The following is a 19,767-nucleotide window of genomic DNA, read 5'->3' on the forward strand; positions in this document are numbered from 1 at the left end:
CCCGGAAGTGATGCAGATTATTATTGTGACAATCTTACACATGCAAATTCCACTCGCCAATTTTCATTAGCCTTTTCTATTTTAAGCAAAGGTAATTGGGGCTCTCAAGATCGAACCCCTAGTGTCACTACATCAACACAACGTCGAGTGAGTGACAGACAGGGAACAGTGGATATACTGTATATGTAGTGGTCCAGAGCTAGTTGTCACACTTTTTACCCTAGTGAAAGTTTTGAAGAGGTTGAAATCATCATTGAAACAATTCCTACAGAAAACAAACATTTGTGTAATATGACTTTTGACCCAAAACTTCATAAAGCCCTTGTGACAATGTCCCCATATGACATTTAGTCCTGGTCTCCCCTATAGTATATAATTTCCCATTTTTATTTTAAAGCCCTTTTTACACAGTCGTTTTACTGAGCGCTTTCAGGAGGAATATGATTTAGAAGTAATTTTCTAATGGCTCCATGGATCAGCTGAAAGGATGCGTTTCTTCTGAAATATAAACAGATCATTTCAACACCATCTGCTGCTTCAAGCTTTGTCATCCACAATGTTCAGGTCACATTACAAATCATTTATGCTATGCAATACCGCAAGTGTTCTGCAATGCACTGATGCAGTGATTTTATCATCACTGGGATTTTCATATGGCATAGACTTTAAATTGCATTTCATTTTCATTAGCTAAATCATACAGTGGCCCCAAAAAAAAATTGGACACTAAGTGGCATCTGCAAACAACTGCTGCTTGAGCTTTTCTCAGAACTGAGTTCACTTTTCTGAGCCATTTTAACAATGTTTTTTAACCAAACCAGGTTGTGAAGATTATTTTTTTAAGTGGATTTATGAAGTCAGTTCACCTCAAGTTCACTCAGGTACTTTGTGTCTTCAATAACACTATGAACTCTATCTTCATGAGTGTGCAAAGGGCAGCACTACGCACAAAACCATGCGCTTCGTCTTATCCAATTTCCATGAAAGTGCTAATTCTAAGTGCAATTTTTGTGCCAGCACAAAGCGCAAGTGGCCGTGGGTGGGAGTGTTTGCACTTTCTGTGGGTGTATGCACACAAACTGTGGGTGTATTGTATGTAAATGATGGGCTGCAAAGCGCAATTTGATATTTTCCTGAGAAATAGGTAATTGAGCTAAGACGTTTCAAAAGCAGGTCTGTTTTCAGCGCAAAGTCCAAACTCAGTTCTTGCATTTGCAGTTTGGTGATTCCACCTGCAGATGGTAATAAAGTTCATGTCCAAAATATAGTGGAATATCAAATTGTGTCCCTGAAGCCCAGAGTTGTAGATGTTTTATGAGACAAAAAATATGAGATTTGTGTTAAACTATCTATATGCTCATGGTTTATTTTTCAATTATTATTATTATTATTATTATTATTATTATTATTATTATGTTTATATTTACAACTGTATTTATGATCTAATTTGTATTGGTATTTTTCCACCTGTTGTCATAGAGTGATTTTTAAGTCACTGCAAAATGTGCTGGTGAAAGAAGTTGGAGAGAATAAAATGTTTGGATTTTGTGTATGATTTTTTAAATTTAATTTAATTTATTTTTTTTACCATTTCATTATTTTGATTATATTTTCATTTAGTTTGAAGTGTGATTTGAATTTATACAAACTATTATTATAATTTTTTTCAGTAACTTTTCAATTTAATTGTTAAAATTGTCCAGAAATGAAGAGCGTGCCGATACATTCACTGTTAATGCTAGCCATGATTTGTGTGTCAGTAGATGAAAATGATTAATGATAATTACATTCTCTATAATTTAACGGTGCATACATCCAAATCCTGATGAGAATAACATTTTCTAAGCATATAAAAGGTGCATGTCTATATTTCTATTATTCTAATTAATTGTAAACAGCCCATTTACACTGCCGGCTTCTTATGAATGTGCTGTCTTTGTTTATATTGCTGGTGCTTGAGGAAACTGACTATATAATAAGATGCAGATGTTGCAATAAACGGAGAAGAACCTCCGAATTAAATTACACTTGACTCAGCCCATTAGCGTGGTGCGTGCGGGATTTCACCAAACCTAATTGTGCCTAGACTCAGCGGCAGTGCATGCTTACACAAAAATACCAAAATTCCATGGCCATGCCCATTGACTTTGCGCTTATGACTTATAGCATATTGCTGCACTTCGTGCTAGCACTCTTAAAATAGGGCCCTATATCTATTGTTTTATAATTTCAAGTCTAAAAAACGTCTTTTTGTGATTTCCTTTTTTTTTTTATTTATTTATTTTTTTTTTGGAAAGGTGTGCTTGTGCTATCTTTCTTTAAAGTAAATGTCACTTGCTTTGATATTTTGTTATCTAATGCACTGGCATTAAGTGTCCAAATACCATAGGCCTATGGGGCCTCTTTTATCTGTGAATTGTGTGGACTACTTCTATGGTATTCAACAGAAAAATAAAAGCATATGGGAATGGAATGACATGCGGAAGAGAAAGTAATAACAGAATGATAAATTTTGGGTGAACTTTCTTTTTTACAAAGTTGCTGCCTAATAGATTGTCTCAAATTAGTTACTTATGAGGCTGTGTTTCTGCCTGAATCTTGTTTATATAGACAAGGGCACGTGAAAGCAGCAGACAGCAAGATCTTTCAGTAGGTTTAAAGATGCAGCTTTAAAATAGACACTTTTTTTTTTTTTTTTTTTTTTCTGGGAGTACTACTTACACTGCTGATGGGGAGAAGTCTTCACTTGTCAAGTTGTCTAAGTAGTCTTCACCACACTCTTAACTTGAAACTTTCTCACAAACACAACTTGCATCCTTAGCAACACCCCCCAGTCCTGGTAGTACATAGCAATGCAAACAAGCTCTCCCTGAGGTATTTGTCTCTTTCTTTCCTCTTTGTTCTCACCCAGCCTTGCCAGCCGACTAACACACCCAAGGCCCTTATCCAGCTTGAGTGATTTTGGCAGTTTATAACTTTGAAAGGTGAAACTAAAGTCCTAGACTCACAGGCAGCTGCCTCTCAGTACCGTATCCTTACCAAAATGTATGTATGTTAAAGAGATAGTTCACCAAAAATTGAAATCTTTGACATTATATACTCATGTTGTTCAAAATTCATGTTGTTCCAAACCAGTGTGACTTTCTTTCTCCTCTGGAAGACAAAAGGAGATGATAAACAGTATGTGATAACATTTTATAAAAACTACAGGTTATAAAGTATTTATAAACATTAGTTATATGTTATTTATAAATAATTATTTGTTAATGCACTAATAAAGTATACACAACAGGTATGTAATTTGTTTATATTTACTGTAGTAAACATTTTATTATTGTTTAATTATCATTCTTTAATTATTGTACTCTGATTTTTTTTATGCAGAATGTAATCTAAAGAAGGAGGAGTTTAGTTTTGGACAGCTAATGAGTTTTGATGTCCATAAAGCAGTCAAATCACTTGAGATAAATAAATCACCAGGCCCTGATTGTGTAGAGCCTGTGTTTTTAAAAATGGCAGCTGATATTATTTCATCTCCCTTAACTTATCTTTTTAATCTCTCATTAAACGCTAACGACATCCCAGAAATTTGGAAATCAGCTTTTGTAGTTCCTTTATTGAAAGGGGAGATCCTACTATCTTAGATAATTATAGACCAATTTCAAAGCTTTGTGTTCTATAAAAAATTCTAGAAAGACTTATTAATGAACACCTGATATGTTGTCTTAATACAAATAAAGTTTTATCTAATAATCAATCAGGATTTTGCAAAAAACATAGTACCACAACTGCTGTTTTGAAAGTTCTAAACGATATTGCGGAATCTTTAGATAAGGGAGGTTACTGTGTATCTCTTTTTATTGACCTATCAAAGGCTTTCGACACAGTGGATCATGAAATACTGTTGTATAGACTTAAAAGTGTTGGTTTATCAAAGCACGCTATATTTTGGTTTAAAAATTATTTAAGCGGAAGGATACAATGTGTGCAGATAGAAGGTAAACAATCAGAGTCATTAGAGTTTGCTAAGGGTGTCCCCCAAGTATCTGTGTTGGGGCGCCTTTTATTGACTTTATATAGTCTTGATCATGACACTCAAAATGTGCAATTCCATTTGTATGCTGATGACACTGTTATGTATTGTAGTGCTTCCTCTAAGCAGCAAACCTTGCATAATCTACAATTAGCCTTTGATGTCATTCAGTTATGGCTTTACAACTTAAAACTAATTTTGAATGCTGATAAAATTAAACATATATGTTATTTTCAAGTACAAAGAAAATAGTAAATAATCTTACTTCTCATTAGTCTTTGAAAGGAAATGTGACTGAGTTAGTGAAAGAGTATAAATACCTTGGTATTATTATCGATTATACATTATCTTTTAGTTCTCACATTATTCAGCTAAAGAAAAAAGTTGAAAACAAAGCTAGGGTTTTATTTCAGAAACAAGCTCTGTTTTTCATTTAATGTAAGAAAGAAACTCGTCTCTGCTACATTCTTATTTGGTTATTGGGATGTTGTGTATCAATTTGCTCCATCTTATCTTCTTTCTTCTTTGGATGCTGTGTATCATGGTGCTTTAAGATTTATATTGAACTGCAAACCACATCATTGTACATTGTATAATAGAGTAACTTGTCCTTCTTTGTCTACTAGAAGAGAAATGCATTAATATACAACTATTTACAAGGCTATCTTGGGGTTCTTGCCTTCGTATCTCTGTTGTTTGTTCCAACGGAACAGTGTTGGGAAATATTCCTTTCGCTCTCAGAATTGTTATATTGTTTCTGTTCCCCATGTTCGAATTGAATTAGGTAAAAAGGCTATTAGGTATCCAGCTCTGTTTGACTGGAATTCTCTTCAAGTGAAACTGAAATTACAAAACTTGGTGTCTATGGAACATTTTAAATTGATCAATCATCAGCTTGAAGATGAATCAATGATTTGTGAAGTGTTTAATAGTATTGTAAATGTCTGTTCCCTGTCTGTCATTCACTCGACATTATGTCGATGTAGTGACACTAGGGGTTCAATCTTGAGAGCCCCAAACACCTTTGCTTAAAATAGAAAAGGCCAATGAGAATTGGCGAGCGGAATTTGCATGCCACTCTCCGCCCCAGAAGGAGCACTTCAAGCACGTTAAGAGCTAACGAAGTCGTGGAAGGCACCTTTTTCTGCCTGTACACACTTCACAGGCCCGTCCACTCTGACAACCCTCGATGGCGGAGCAGCTTAGGGATATGTTGAGCTTCTCCATGTAGAGTGCACCGTAGTGGTGCATTTATGCCCGCAGGGCGCAGCCACCTGGCACGACCGACCAAGGCTCCCTTCCAAGGCCTGTAAGTTATCTTCCTCTTTAATGACGACGAAGGCTTACAAGGCCGCGGGTCAGGCCGATTCTGCCCTGCACACCATGGCCATCCTGCAGGTCCACCAGGCCAAGGCGCTGAAAGAGCTGCACGAGGGTAGGACCGATCTGGGGCTGATGCAGGAACTGCATACTGCGACCAACCTTGCCTTACGTGTGACGAAGGTCACGGCGCTCACCCTGGGCCAGACATTGTCCACTCTTGTGGTCCAAGAGCGGCACCTGTGGCTCAACCTTGCGGAAATGCGCAATGCCGAGAAAGTCCGCTTTCTCGATGCGCCCATCTCCCAAGGGGGGCTTTTTGGCGACACCGTCGAGGATTTCGCCTATCAGTTCTCGACGGTAAGGAAGCAGACCGAGGCGATTAAGCACATCCTGCCGCGGCACGACTTGGCCGCCTTCAGGCCTCCGAAGTCCTGCGCCCCGTCTGCTTCTCACCAGAGCCGTTCCCCTGCGGTGCCGGCCCCGACTCCTGTACCATTGGAGCCTGTACGCCGGCCTGAGAGGAAGAGATCCTCCCATGGGAAGTTGGCTCCAGGGCCCCTCCCGTGCAGGCCCCTGGGCTGTCTTCCAGGTGGGGCACCTGCTCTGCCTTGCCTGCCCGGGCACGGTAAGTCCCCTTGGTGCCGCTGTCATGGAGGCTGGAGGCTTGGTTAGCGCTATCCAGCCCCTCACGGTGGATCATCACCTCGGCTACATGATCCAGTTTGCCAGACGCCCACCCAGGTTCAGTGGCATCCTCTCCACTATGGTGTGGGGTGAGGGTGTCTCCGTCCTCTGGTAGCGGTGCCAGTGAAACAATTTCAGAGGCTCCTGGGGCATATGGCATCCTCAGTGGCAGTTCTCCCCCTCGGGTTGATGCATATGAGACTGCTTCAGCACTGGCTACAGACTCAAGTCCCGTGGTGGGCATGGCACCACAGCACCCGGCGTGTGACCATCATGTCACAGTGCCGTCAGACTTTCAACCCTTTGTCGGACCTGGCATTTCTATGGGCAGGTGTTCCCCGAGAGCAGGTCTCAAGGTGCATTGTGGTCACGACAGATGCCTCGAACTCGGGCTGGGGCGCCGTGTGCAATGGGCAAGCAGTGGACAGGGCCCCGACTCCAATGGCACATCAACTGCTTAGAGTTTCTGGCAGTATTGCTGGCCCTGAGGAGGCTTCGGCCATTGTTTCAGGACAAGCATGTGTTGGTCTGGACTAACAACACAGCGACCGTAGTGTACATAAACCGCCAAGGCAGTTATGTAATGCTCCTGGCAGTAGCACCTCCTTGGCACATTCCCCCGAGGCGGGACCTTCTCACTCAGGGGTAGGGCATGCTCCAGCACCCGCAGCCAGACCTCTGGAATCTCCACGTCTGGCTCCTGGATGGGATGTAAATACGATCACTCAGGCCACTGAAAATTTGCATTTAGTGTACATAGGAATTTAAATGCAGCATTATGCAATACGTCATATGCATAAAGTCAGAAGGCATGGCCATTCAGTTTTTGTGCAAGCATGTGCTAAGTCTAGGCCCAGGTGTGTTGGCGAAATCATGTGCGCAAGGCACTAATGGGCTGTGTCAAATGCATTTTAATTCCAAGGTTCTTCTTCGGTTGTTGCAACGTCTGCGTCCAATTATAGATTCCATTCCCTGTCAAGCATTCATAACATTCATAAGAAGCTGGTAGTGTAAATGGATTGCAATGAATTAGAAGAATACAAATATGGACTTTCGTTCTTTTGCACATGCTCCTAGTAGGACTAATTGGATGTTGGCTCAGTTCAATTATAGAGAATGTAAGTTTTATTTATCTACTGTCACATAAACCATGGCTACTATTACAGTGATCGTCAGGGACATAATTTGATGTTACACTATATTTTTAGAGTTTGGTCATGAACTTTACCACTTGCTGGTGGAATCTCCAAACTGCAAATGCAGGAACTGAGTTTGGACTTTGCACTGAAAACAGATGTGGTTCTCATGCTTTTTAGCGCAATGACCTATTTCTTAGGAAAACAGCAAATTGCGCTTTGCGGCACTTCATTAACATACAATACACCCACAGTTTGCGCGCATACACCCAGTAGCAGATCCTGTCATAGGCGATATAGGCAGCCGCCTAGGGTGGTAACACTCTCTGGAGCAGCACGACAGGGTACCTGATCCACTGCCCCCGCACAGAGCTCACAAGATCGCGATGGGAGAAAGGTGCCCCGAATTGTGCCGCCCCGCCCCTGGCTCGATCACTATGGGAGAAAGGTGCCCCAAATTGTGCCACCCCGCTCCCACCCCGAGCTCGCAAGATCGCGATGGGAGAAAGGTTACCCCAGATCATGCCACCCGCCCCTGTACAGTCCGTGTGGCACAGAGCTCACAAGATCGTGATGGAGGAAAGGTGCCCAGAGTTGTTCCTTACAGGCTACTCCGCCTTAAAGTCTATATATGGTTAGGATTATGGATGTTCATAATGCATTCTTAGATTCTGAACAAACATAAGATAACCATGATCAAAAGTATAGATACACCATGACACAGGATCGCCTCAGTTGTCTTTAGAAAATTAGTATCAACCATGTGATTGCTGGGCAAATAGGACAAAGTCGTTGATTTTGCATCTATGAAAACTAGGAGGGAGGGTTACATTTTACATAGCACAAGCAGCAATCTCTAAGTATTCTGCCATTTTCTTTATTCATTGACTCTATAATTTAATTGTGCAATTTAAGATTATATATATATATATATATATATATATATATATATATATATATATATATATATATTATATAAATATATATATAAACACGCACTGGATGGACGTCTTTGATCGTTGTGCCAAAACTCACTGTAAAGTTTAAAAGAACTTTCATATTTATATACACATCTCAAGACACCTGCATTCTGTTTTACAATTCATTGTGCAGGACCGTCACATTTTTTAGACACTGTTAAATTAAAAATAGCTTCAATATTTATTAAAGCATCTCGAGACATCTGTGTTCTGTTTCAACATTTGTTGCGCTGCATCAAGCTTTTTCAGCTCTGGTGTCACAAATCGACATTCTGATTAAGTTCAGGTTGCAAAGTGGATTAATGTGACTGTTACACATGATTCCAGATTGTTTTTCATCTGGCAAAGTTTCAGCGCTTGATAAAGGAGTCAGCCAATGTTTTTCCATCCTTTTGCACTGGTGTGCAGACAATACTTACACAAGTTAAATGCTGAATCATTTAAAATCAAAGCATCCTGAAGAAGTCCTATAAACCGCAGCGTTCGCTGCCTCATGGAAAGTGAACCTGCCCTGGCAGAATTACACATTTTCCATTAATTAAGAATAGGCCTACTACGTTGCAGGCAGTGACAGACATTATTTTTGTTCAACTTTAATGTGATTTTATCATTTTAAGATCTATGTATTGTGCTATTTAGGCTAATCTGAGATTGTGTTTGATGCATCCATGGCAATAAACATTCTTTATTCCCGAGTCCTGACAAATAACAGAATAACCATTCGTGAACTCTCGCAGTTAACCAAATATTACAAATGGTTACCATGCACATATTTAGGGTATTAAGGCATCTTTCACGTTATCATTAAACATTAAACGCATGCAGGAATGAAACATTTTAAAGTTCTCCATGCATGAATTCTGTCGCTTATCTTAATTTAAACCATCAGCTTTGTACACAGCCAGGGTAAACTACACTTTATCTTTGTGTTTGGAAGTGTTTCTCTGTAGTCCTTCAAATAAACACGCTTCACCTGTGAGATGCAGATTTCTTGAGCGCGCACTCGAGTGCCTGTGCTCACGCTGTTGTAGTCCAGCACGCATTCAGCCAAACAAATGGTATTTCACATAAAGCTGACATTTACATGGATTTATAATAGGTATCTCAAAATAAATAAATAATTGATTTAGAGCTCGGGCCCTTTGGGATTAGAGGCCCCTGGGCAATTGCCCAATCAGCCTGGTGGTTAATCCATCCCTGCCCAAAATATAGCAGGTTTAGTACTGTAAAAATGGCAATTGCTGTTTTGTTGCAGCAGCAAGTTCCACTGAACCAATCTACGTGGAAATCTAAACCGTACAGTGTGCACCAGGCTTAAAGAGGCAATGGGATTAAGTCCCAAAATTGCTTTAATTAATTGCTTTATTAAAGAATATTCCTGAATAAAATGTGATCAAGTGCAAAGCAAGAAGTCATGCGTAAAGGTACACTTGAAGACAAACAGATAGGATGAGGAACTGGATACTTGAGAAAAATAGCTGTGTTTGACTGATAGTTCTGCTGTGTGTGTCCACAGGATCACGACCACTGCAGCCTGCATGATGGACCTGCGCAGATACCCACTGGACGAGCAGAACTGCACACTGGAAATCGAGAGCTGTAAGTGTCTCTATAGATGTCTCTAACATTCACTTAAGTAATGTGATGGTGCAGAACACTGAAACAGCATCTCTGGCCTTTGTGTGAAGATGAAGCAAACTCATGAGGATGAATCTCATGAAGGCATGTATGTTTTACTTCAAAATCAAAAGAATAAGAATTTATATTCTGCATAAAAAATAAATAAAAAAATTTTTTTAGGACCATTAAGATTTTTTGCATGTATTTATTTATTGCATTTAATTGCATATTAATCATTATTAACCACATTTCCCCATATTTTCATTACTGTAATAAAAAAAAATATATATTAAATATTTTAAAATAAAATATTTTGAAAGTAATATCAGCATAAATTAAATTCAGTAATTCAGTATACAACAAATGCCACCATGATCTATACTTACAATTGTACTTGACAATTATACTTTACAATTTAATTACTACATCATATTTTGTTTTGCATTACAGTAATGAAAATGTGATTGTTTATTTATTTTTTTGCGGTACTGTGTTGTGATTTTCATTTTATTCACATTACAATGACAAGAATGAGATTTCTTTTTTTTTTTTTTTTTACAGTAATGAGAGTGAGTTTTTTATATTACATAATTTTTATATTAATACGAATGAGATTGTTTAATTACGGTGATGATAATGAGATATATTTCTGTTTTAGTATTGCGAGAGGGACTTTTTTAGGTATTACACTAACAAGAATGATTTTTTGTAATTTTTTTTGTAATGTTTTTTTATTATGGTAAGAAGAAGATTTTTCTTCATTATGTCAAGAATTAGATTTTTTTTTATTTATTTTTTTTTACAGTAATGACTGAGGCTTGTTAGTATTACATTAATGAGAATGGGATTTTTTACACATTAAAGTGATGAGAATGAGATTTTTTTTTTTTTTTTATCACGGTAAGAGTAATATTTTTCTGCATTACAGTGATGAGAATGAGATGTTTTTACCTTACAGTACGAATAAAAAATGTCTGTATTACGTTTATGATATTTCTTTTGTATTACAGTAATTAAAATACGATTTTTTTTTTTTTTTTTTTTTGCGTTACGGTGATAACAATGAGTTTTTTTTAGTTTTTTTGTTTTTTTCACATTAAAGTGACGAGAATGAGATTTGTTTGTATTAGAGTAATGAGAGTGGGACTTTTTCAATTTACAGTAAGGAGTATGATATTTTTACATTACAGTGATGAGATTGAGATTTTTATTTTATTTTATTTATCACAGTAATGACAGTGAGACTTTTTAATATTAAATTAATGAGAATGAGACTGTTTCACATTAAAGTGATTAGAATGAGATTTTTTGTATTACAGTAATGAGAATGGGACTTTTCAGTTACAGTAACAAGTATGATATTTTATGTAGCCAAGTGGAGAAATTTAATGTAATTTAACTCTAGTCATAAATTGGACATGTCTCCTTTAAGAACCAGAGTTTTGCGACACCTACTTTCTGGCACTCCTCGTGTTGCACATATGTGCTGATTAGAGATGTGAGAACATACATTGTGCAAGAGAGTTTCCAGTTTTATTCATCCATTGAGAATTCTTGTGATGCATATGGATTGCATGTGTGGAGTTTGACCACGTTTTGGTGCACATGCGAGACTGCCCCCTACCGTATTTCGTTTCTGTATTTCTGTATTTATTTATTTATTTTCTTAATTCTTTAAAAATACAATACTGCCCCATCCTTTATTTATTTATTTATTTATTTATTTATTTAACAGCTATCAGATAAAACCCCCCACAAATAGTTTTGTGTCCTGTGTGGTTTTTTGCAACCCACCGGCTATATTTACATTGCAGTTATGAGAATGAGATTCTTTCACATTGTGGTGATGAGAATTAGATTGTTTTTGTATTGCAATAGGCAATTGAGAAAGGCTATATGCCTTTCAAACTAGTTCGATAATACTCTTATTTTCTTCTGAATCCTCACACAAAGTCTTAAACCCTTGTTTTAGTGCAGTGGTTGATTAATAAGCAAGTAGGCGGTCTGTTGTGAGGGACGCATCAGGTCACATTAGTGTTTACACTTAGTTTGAGTGTTCAGATCACAAAATGTTTTTACCCCGTTTACGCCTGTATTTAACAGTGACCTCTTGTGGTCTGTTCGTCTGAGACTGATGATAATGACAGGAATAAACGGTGCAGTAGTTTCAGGCTGTGAATATTTCAGAAACATTACTTTCATGCCAGTCGCTTTGTCTAATAGAATCGTATATCAATAGAAACTTGATCATTTCAAATCAGCATCATAATCATTTCACATTAAATTGTAAGAGTTCTTTGTTTCTAGCAGAAACTCTAGAGAGGTTTTTGTGAGCACAGTGAGTGAGTACTCCACAATTACCTTAATTAGGATGACCTTCATCTCCATAAAGCCAAGAGATAAAGAGAGTACGCCAGCATTCATGCCACACAGAGCCATGAGCAGAGAAGCCTAATCAAATCTAATTGGGACTGTATGTATGCGGTGTATGCTGGGAGAGCTGTGGAGATCCAGCAGGAACTCTTCAGCATGATCCACTGACTGCTGTCATTTAATCAGAGCGATAGAAAGTGATGGCAGCTAGAGGAGAACAGGCCATCAGGAGGGCATATGCACACTTGCTAACTGTGCTCTTCTGAACACAAACGCATCAGCTGCACTGTAGTAAATAGCTAATGTCTGTCACTAATACAAACAAGAATACACAGGAGGCCTTGTTTCATTTTTGTCTGCAGCACAAGGGCTCGCAGAACTGCAATGTGCTCAAGCAATGCCATAACCCCCTAAAGCTGCAGACACCCTCTGTATGGTGCTCACGGCCTTTGGAAAGGGGCATGAATCATCAGTGTATTATTCCTTGTTGATTCAGAGTCTTGGTGATGGGGCCTTAACAGCTCTTAAGAGGTTATGAGAAAGAGATTTGAACTTGGTAATGGAGGTTGGGGAGTGGGAAAGAATAAAAAAAAAAACTGTTTTTTAAAACTATGTCTAGGGATGCAAGGTAGGGTACGCCTTATTCAGTTTAAGATTTTGCATTGTTTCTATTGGACTCTGTCTAGATTGTTTAGGCTTGGTTTAAAAGTCACACCTACCTGCTGGAGGATGGAGGCATACAGTAGCCCATGCTCTGTGGTTCTGCACTAATATTCAAGAATTCTGGTTAAGAGTCCAGAATTTTATCTGTGAGGTTTTAGATACTCACATAATGTGGGTTAAAGTTTTTTCTGTATATATATATATATATATATATATATATATATATATATATATATATATATATATAAGAATCAATAAAAATTGTCAATAGCAAGCAATGTCATTTCCTGTGGCACTTCAAGATCATGCTAACCAAAATTGAGTTGAAACAGCTGAGCAGTAGTCATAAAGGCTCATGACAGATGAATTACAACTCTATGTCCAACTAAACTATTTAGTGTCTGCCATGTTGTTTATATATTTATAAATTATAAAAAATGAAGGTCATTATATAGGTCATATGTTTCCCATTGAAAACTAGTTTGGTCATATCAGCAACATTGTGCAGTGCAAAGCACAAAATTAATGGGGTAAATTTCACAATAAATAAATAAAATAAAATAAAATAAATAAATAAAGGCCAATTACACATTTCACCTCAAAAAGAACATAAAAGAAATGGAGCCTCGTTTTGTGGACCATAAAGATTTATTTGCATTGCAGTTTTTTTCATGATGATTTTCCACAAACATTTCCCCACCAAAGTCTCAGATCAGATTGTCATTACTTTAACTGTTACAGTTAAAAAAAATAAAAAAAATAAAAAAATACTGTGATATTTTTATTATTATTTAAATCAGCATAAATAAAATATAGTACTGCAATTGTGTTTAAATAGTTTACAATTTAAATATTATGTCATGATTTTACAGTCACAAGAATGAGAATTCAGGTGATTGGGATCGAGGTGGTGCATGGGAGTTTGAGTCCGGGGTGGCTATGTTTGGATGCTGCTGTGACTGCTGGGAAACTGGAATCATGACAATCCACTGATGGTGAACGTCTAAAGAAACATGAAACAATTCTCATTCTTGTGTCTAAAATGACCATGTAGCCATGTAGTCTAAAAGTGCCAATTACCATTATATACAGGCTTAAAAAAAAAAAAAAAAAAAAAACCTTGGCTGGCATTTACATAGGAAATCACAAGTGAGAGAAATCCAATGCTAAATTTATGCCAGCTGTGACGAGACACATTTAACATCAGGTGAGTTTCATCACACACTGGCAACGGCATCACACCACATGTCATGAGGTTGTCATTGAGCTCGGATGTGGGTGAGTAGGGTGGGATGACATTAATCTGAGGAAAGCCTGATCCTCTGTCACAATCACTCTTGTTAAAGTGCTTGGGAAAGACTATGTTCGAGCATTATAAGTGCCAGACAACGTACCATCTAGCTGGTCGGCTGAGTTAATTGTTAACTCTGGTAAACACTGTAAAAACTGCTGTCTAAAAGGTATTCAAGTATTCGGGCGAATATTCAGTTAGAAAAAATATCATAGATGTTTCATCTATGTTAACACAATTTATCTCATGTCCTGGAATAAGCATGGCCTTGATCAACTTTCAGGTTCAAGAGTTTGGTATAATTGGTGTGATGATGTGGATTTTTTAATATTGTGTGTGATGGTAATGACATTTATCACTTTTATAGAGAAAAGTTGGATAAGCTTCGGGCTTACCAACACAAGTTACTGTAGATAACAGTAAATTAACTGAAATTATTATTATTATTTTTTTATTATTATTCTCTCTGAATTAGCACTGTTGCCTCAAAGCAAGAAGGCCCTGGGTTCAAGTCCCTGCCTTTTTGTGTGGAGTTTGCACAAGGGTTTTATCCAAACCCTAAACCTATCATGACTTTAATAGGAAAATAACTTTAGTGTACCACAGAAGAAGAAGAACACTGGGGTTTGGAACGAGACCAGTGAAGCATATTACAGGTTATTGACATACATCTGTCATTTGTATTGCATAAATAAATATGGAATGAGTAGCCACATTTAACCCTTGTGCTATTGAAATTTTTTACCTAATTTGGTGTTCCCGGTCAAAAATGACCGGCCTTTTAAAAATTGCTTATAAATATCTTGTTATGCTATATTATCACCAAATATTGGATTAGATCTTTCTGTCAACTTGTTTTCTTTCAATTAGCACATGTTTTGTATTTCATTTTGGAAATTATTGATTGAAGGGCTCATTGACCTGAGCTTATGCACCTCCGTTTTTGAGTGAAAAAAGCATTATTTGTGGATAATTTTGGCATTAATGTGTGTGTGGGTGTGTGTGTGTTTGTGTGTGTGTGGGGTAATGATGGATGGATGAATGGATGTTAGATGCAGTTCAGGGTCTGTGAAAAAGAAAGCATGTAACACTCAAAAGAGTTTGTGCGTGTATGTGAGCATGTGTGTTTGTGTGTGCGTGCGCATGTGTTAGTGTGTATGTGTGTGTATACTTTGTGCATGTGCACAGGTCAGTGGCCTTTATGTTTTCATGCACACATGCACATATATGAACATGAACATGATGAACATGCTCCTGAACTAAATTTTTCTCTTAGTTTTGATCTCCCCCATTCATTTTCAGTGGCTGGTCATTTTTGACTGGGAACACCACATGTGTGACTTTGTGCCATTTTTTACACAATAAAAGCATTTCAAAACAAACTCCCTCATTAAACATTAAAGCACACTAGTGTGATAAATAGTGCAGAATGTTTTCATATTTTATTTAATATTGCCAAAATGATCCACAAATAATGGATTTTTTTCACTCAAAAACAGAGGTGCATAAGCTCAGGTCAATGAGGCCTATGATCAATAAGTTCCAAAAAGAAATACAAAACATGTGATAATTGAAAGAGTAAAGTTGGCAAAAAAGATCTAACCCAATATTCGGTGATAATATAGCATAATGAGAGACTTATAAGCTATTTTTATAGGCCGGTCATTTTTGACCAGGAACACCAAAAGTGTAACAAGGTGAATCTCCCCTGTATATACCCTGATCAGCCACAACATTAAAACTACCTGCCTAATATTGTGTAGGTCCCCCTCATGCTGCCAAAACAGCGCAACCCCACATCACAATTGTGGTGAGAAGAATATCATCTCAGAATAGCATTCTGAGATGATATTCTTCTCAACACAATTGTACAGAGCGGTTATCTGAGTTACCGTAGACTTTGCCAGTTCGAACCAGTCTGGCCATTCTCTGTTGACCTCTCTCATCAACAAGGCATTTCCATCCACAGAACTGTGGCTCACTGGATGTTTTTTGTTTTTGGAGTAAATTGTAGAGACTGTTGTGTGTGAAAATCCCAGGAGATCAGCAGTTACAGAAATACTCAAACCAGCCCATCTGGGGCCAACAATCATCCATGCGATTGTGTAATCAGCCAGTGGCAGCAGTGCAGTGAATAAAATCATGCAGATATGGGTCAGGAGCTTCAGTTAATGTTCACATCAACCATCAGGATGGGGAAAACAATTTGATCTCAGTTATTTGGACCGTGGCATAATTGTTGGAGCCAGATGGGCTGGTTTGAATATTTCTGTAACTGCTGATCTCCTGGGATTTTCACGCATTTTCACAGCTCTAGAATTTACTCCGAATGGTGCCAAAAACAAACAAAAAAAAAACATCCAGTGAGCGGCAGTTCTGTGGATGGAAATGCCTTTTTGATGAGAGAGGTCAACAGAGAATGGCCAGATTGGCTTGAACTGACAAAGTCTACAGTAACTCAGATAACCACTCTGTACAATTGTGGTGAGAAGAATATCATCTCAGAATGCTATTCTGAGATGCGGGTTGGCACAGTTTTGGTGGCACGAAGGGGACCTACACAATATTAGGCAGGTAGTTTTAATGTTGTGGCTGATCAGTGTATATATGGATGTCGATGGAGGATTCTGTGACTGGACTAAGTGTATTAATATTTATTGAGGCAAGTTTATGATTGGTTATCAGTTGCTTAACAGCATGCCATAACATTTTACAGTCCACTTAACCTACCAACTGTACTGTTCTAACATTACAGGAACTTCAACACCTGGAAACTCCCTTGGCATTAAAAAGATCTTGCACTGTCAATTAATTTTAAAGTATTTTCCTTTGAAAACAAAATAATACATCATTTTGAAATGTCAAATTACATTAACAAAGCGGATCCCAGTTTACATGGAATCGCAGAAACCACCCCAAAAGGGCATGATATATATTATAATTAGTGTGAACACAGAAGCGCAAAAGTTGCAGTATACACATTTTCTCTCAGTCCTAATTGGACTTGCGAGCTGCTAGTAGAGGCAGCACAGTTATTTGTGAAACATATTGTAGGTCACAATAAATAGATAGCCAAGATTACACAAGCTGTGTTTCTGGGAATTTCAGCACAACTCTCACTCCATCTTGGATTTTCTTTTTTACTAGATACTGTAGCTATTGGCTGCTGTGTGCATGTCTTGCAAAAATTTCATTTGTGGCAAAATTAACAGTGGCTTGGCCCTGAGGAGAGCTTTAATATGAATATCTGATGTGACATATAACTAGACTAAATGTAACCCGGATAAAGATACTATAATAAAGGATTTGGGCCAATGGGATTTCACTATTGGTGGGGCTACCTGTGCAATTCCACAAAAGCAGAACCTAAACGAATGACAGAACATCCTGTCACTTTATCGTGTCATTCTAAAAACGGATTGCATGATCTGTGGAGCTTCAGTCGAAACAAGTTAGTCCTTAATTTTCATCCTGGATTCTTTTAGAAATTGAATAATGTGATAACCAATTGTAAATAAGATCTTATTGCTGTTGTTTTGAGTTTTAAAGAAATAAATTGTGCTCTGAAAAGCAATTCTAGCTGCTACCTAAACCACATCAGGGATGTAGAGTCTGTCTAAAAACAACTAAGCTAATTGCCTTAAACAAATAGTGTGATAAACTCTCCACCAAACAATGTGACCAAGGCATTGCACTTTTCCACTCAAATTTCTACAGTAATTTGTGTTCAAAAATATACACTTTAAAGGAATTTTCCAGGCTCAATACAACTTTGCTTAATTAACAGCATGTGGGCATAATGTAAATGAGTAAGAGTACTGATGTGGATAAAATGTGTTAACTATCGTGTAGGCAGTGATTGTAACTGGCTGATGGCAGACCATCAGCACTGCGGCCAGACAACTTCAGCTCTTTATTGATAACTGCCGGGTGTGTGTTCATTTGTTCTTGTCTGTCTGCACATCAAGCTGCCAGCAGTAAAACTGAAGACAAGACTGTTGGAGATTGTCCCTGAAAAGTAATCTCAGTGCAAGTTTTCTCGGTCACTTAGGGACAAATTAACTAAAGAGTTGCACCACTTTTCGCAAAAGCCTGCACCTTATTCTCTAACCATCCGTAGTCCAGTTCAACTAGGGACACATTTTTTCTATGCAAATCTGTGCTGGTGTGCTGTGTGTATTTAAATTATGTCACTATCTTTCTTTTTAGCACAAAAACTCCTCCATTCGATGCAAAAGAGGCTTATTATAGATTGTGACTTATTCACAAATCTCACTGCTGTTTGCCTAGCACAATTAACAGTGCACTTTTACAACCCACACAAAGTAGGCAGTAAACTGAATTTTGTTTAAAAGAGATGTTTGTGTATATTTCTGTTGATTATTGCAGCTGTAATTAATCAAATACAGATCAAACAATGGATCTGACAATCTTTTTGGAAGCTTATTATGAATTCATGACTTCAGTTAGATCGTATTTATGTATTATATTATATTATATTATATTATATTGCTCTCTGGAATACTCAATTCTGATTGGTCAGTGGTGCCATCTAGTGGTCTGATATTTCTCAGTAACAACCGCACATCCACATATCAGGCCGCTCACTCAGGTATTGAGAGCCATCGTTTCTGCTTCTCGGGTCACTGTGCGATCTCTACAAGTAAGCTAATAAAATAATTTCAACTCAAATCAAGGTTTCATGTGTATTTATTTATTTATTTTATATGGCAAGTAGTATTGTAATAAGATGCATAATGAGCAGTAAGACGTTCATTAATTACAAAATAAACACCAAGAGAAATCCAACGCAAACCGGAGGTGGATTTTAGCTGTTCAGCGATTTCTTTCTTCTCACATAATGACATCATTTCAATGCAAATCAATATAAAATGTCCATGTATTTATTCATTTGGTTAGTAGCTGTATAATAAATGGGATGATGTAAAGTCAGCCGGTTGTTTTCACAAAATACATTTTGGTTTATTTTGAGATAACAACTGACTGACTGACTGTACATTATCCTTTACATAATATATTATATTATATTATATTATATTATATTCAGCCAATGGAATTTTCCCCTGTTTGAGGCTGTCAGAATTATTTAAAAAATATTTCAAAATTTTCCAAAAACCTAGCTATAAGTCTTAGCTATTATGTTTGAAAACTATTGGTTAAAGTAATTAGGTGTTTACATATTACTTAAGCTTTTCAGATGTCTAGAATCCCTTGTCCGAAATTTGTTCAACACTTGTTTCTCTGTTTACCATTTATTATCTTAAATATTTCAGTTATACAAATGCTATTGCACAAGAAATAGTGATGGGTAATGCATGTCTTTCCATAGAAGTGACTTTGCACATTGTTTGATAGTTTTTTTTTTTTTTTTCTCTTGACAACGTAATCTCATTTTACCAGGCCTCTGCATATCACTCAAATTTTCTGCACTGCCGAAGCACAACATATAGAGCCAGGTGGCCATCACAACCAATTTTGTGACTGCATACTCCTCTGGTGTATAGAGAGCTTTACTTGTCTCGACTTCTGTATTTGACATACATAGATGTCCCTGTTTCTGTGCCGGTTCCTCTGGCAAAGTGAAGGAGATACTTTACCATATGCAGGGTAACTTTAGCGGCACTTTTAAATGCACATCAGAAA

General features: G+C 37.5%; 1 protein-coding gene across 2 annotated transcripts in view; it reads left to right on the forward strand.

The window, feature by feature from the left end:
* LOC127430664 (gamma-aminobutyric acid receptor subunit beta-2) overlaps positions 1–19,767 on the forward strand; it is a 219,099-nt gene that overhangs the window by 138,882 nt on the left and 60,450 nt on the right. For both annotated transcript variants that reach the window (XM_051680598.1, XM_051680599.1), the window contains exon 5: positions 9,673–9,755. In XM_051680598.1, coding sequence (XP_051536558.1) covers positions 9,673–9,755 — 83 coding nt within the window. The remainder of the gene's footprint in view (positions 1–9,672; positions 9,756–19,767) is intronic.

The sequence above is a fragment of the Myxocyprinus asiaticus genome, chromosome 40 (genome assembly GCF_019703515.2).
Source record: "Myxocyprinus asiaticus isolate MX2 ecotype Aquarium Trade chromosome 40, UBuf_Myxa_2, whole genome shotgun sequence".
Lineage (NCBI taxonomy): Eukaryota > Metazoa > Chordata > Actinopteri > Cypriniformes > Catostomidae > Myxocyprinus > Myxocyprinus asiaticus.